Source organism: Diadema setosum, chromosome 19, assembly GCF_964275005.1.
Source record: "Diadema setosum chromosome 19, eeDiaSeto1, whole genome shotgun sequence".
Taxonomy (NCBI): Eukaryota; Metazoa; Echinodermata; class Echinoidea; order Diadematoida; family Diadematidae; genus Diadema; species Diadema setosum.
The window spans coordinates 28,506,084-28,508,009 of NC_092703.1; the positions used below are offsets into that span (position 1 = coordinate 28,506,084).

The 1,926-nt window shown below is 35.8% G+C and overlaps 1 protein-coding gene across 1 annotated transcript in view; it reads left to right on the forward strand.

The window, feature by feature from the left end:
* Positions 1-733, forward strand: part of LOC140242636 (tubulin alpha-1 chain-like) — an 8,714-nt gene extending 7,981 nt beyond the window's left edge. The window contains exon 4 of the mRNA XM_072322391.1: positions 1-733. This exon is cut by the window's left edge and continues 787 nt beyond it. Coding sequence (XP_072178492.1) covers positions 1-194 — 194 coding nt within the window. The 3' untranslated portion in view covers positions 195-733.
* Positions 734-1,926: the final 1,193 nt, after the last annotated feature.

Here is a 1,926-nt window from a genome sequence, read left to right on the forward strand (position 1 = left end):
GGGCTCGCCTCAACCACAAGTTCGACCTGATGTACGCCAAGCGTGCCTTCGTCCACTGGTACGTGGGAGAGGGTATGGAGGAGGGAGAGTTTGCCGAAGCTAGGGAAGACCTCGCTGCCCTCGAGAAGGACTACGAGGAGGTGGGAATCGACTCCATGGATGGTGGAGAGGAAGACGATGACACCGACTATTAGACCAAACGTGACAATCTCTCCGAGGGAACGCACAAAGTCTTGAACAAACAACGCTGCACGTTTAAAACCGATCACCTGCACTGAATCAATTAACCATACTGCACCAAAGTCATTACATCATTCTTTGTCACATATGCATGTTTGTTTGTGCCTCTCCAGTCGTTTTTCAGATCATCTCATTGATTATTTGTTTGTTTTCACGTGTTTAGATGTTCTTAAGTGTCCAGTAAATCATGAAGAAAAAAAATGAAAGAAGAAGAAATGCTATGTAATTCTTGCCAATGTCTTTCTACGAGTAACCTAGAGGCCCCCAAACTCAGCGCAGTCTGTTATGACTTTCCACGGAGTTTGTGAGGTCTCCCTCTACGTTCCGTAAGATCGCATTTTGAAAATCATGCAATAACATAATAATGATTATTCTGTGTAAAAACACTGTGACCATGCAAGTATTATGATTTGTGTTATGTTGAACTCCTGTGCAACTGTTGACTCAACCTGTGTTTCGTGATGTCCTGTTATGGGCAAAAGTCAATAAAGTATTGTGAAAGACACTGGTGCCGTGTGATTTTCCTTCGCTGATCCTTGAAAATAATGAGAAAACCTTATTAATGTAAACACAGATACTAATACACAGACACAGACACAAGCACACACAGGCACACATATCTATATATTTACGTGTATATATACGTACAATATACTCATTTATGCATGTATGAATGCATGTATGCATATTGTATATAATCAATTGATATATGATATATGATATATATATATATATATATATATATATATATATATATATATATATATATATATATATATATATATATATATATATAAAGAATTTGATACTCTGGGTCTCTTGTTTATATAAACACAATATATAAAGGCTTACCGGTACCAACATTTTCAATCTACTAATTTTCTCAAGCGATGCAGATTTAGATTCCAAAATTAGGATTACTATCATATCATAAATCACAGATAAATGTTGATTGTAATGTAGGGCCTACAGCTTGGTACTATGCAAATTTGTGATGTATGTTCCCAGTTATATTGAGAGGCAAATATAATTTATATTGCATAATATATATATATATATATATATATATATATATATATATATATATATATATAGACATAAAAAGGAAGCAAAAGAAGAAGAAAAATATGAAGCATAATTATAAAGTTTATTGATTGAATAGAGTATGGCGTCATTTCCAAAGAGAGAAAAGGGAGAAAGAGAGAATACGGGAAGAGAGACAGAAAAAGAAAGTGAAATAAGAACGAACGTAAGAAAGTGAGCGGGGAGTGAGAGATAAATTAGAACTTATACTGTTTTTTCTGTGCTCAATGTGAAGACAAAGAGTACCGGGGTATCTCACACCTGTAAGCCGTAGAAAATGGGGCTGGGTAAATTATGTTTTACCAAGACGATACCAAGGGAGTACCTAATACCTCCGTGGTTTTACATCGAAGAGACTGAATATCAACGATGATTATCAGATGATACGAGACATTCAAATACGTGTAGACTGATGATAATCTATTGTTTGAACCCGTGGCAAAGAAAAATAACGAGGGGAACTGCAATTTGAAAAGGTTGGTCTTTTCTACACCGTCATATGACCTCATCATTCGATGATATGCTAGCTTGCCAAGGTTAAGTGTCAAATTTTAGAGCAAAATTTCTTGGCAGACACCCTACCCTAAACAAACATTAATTGGA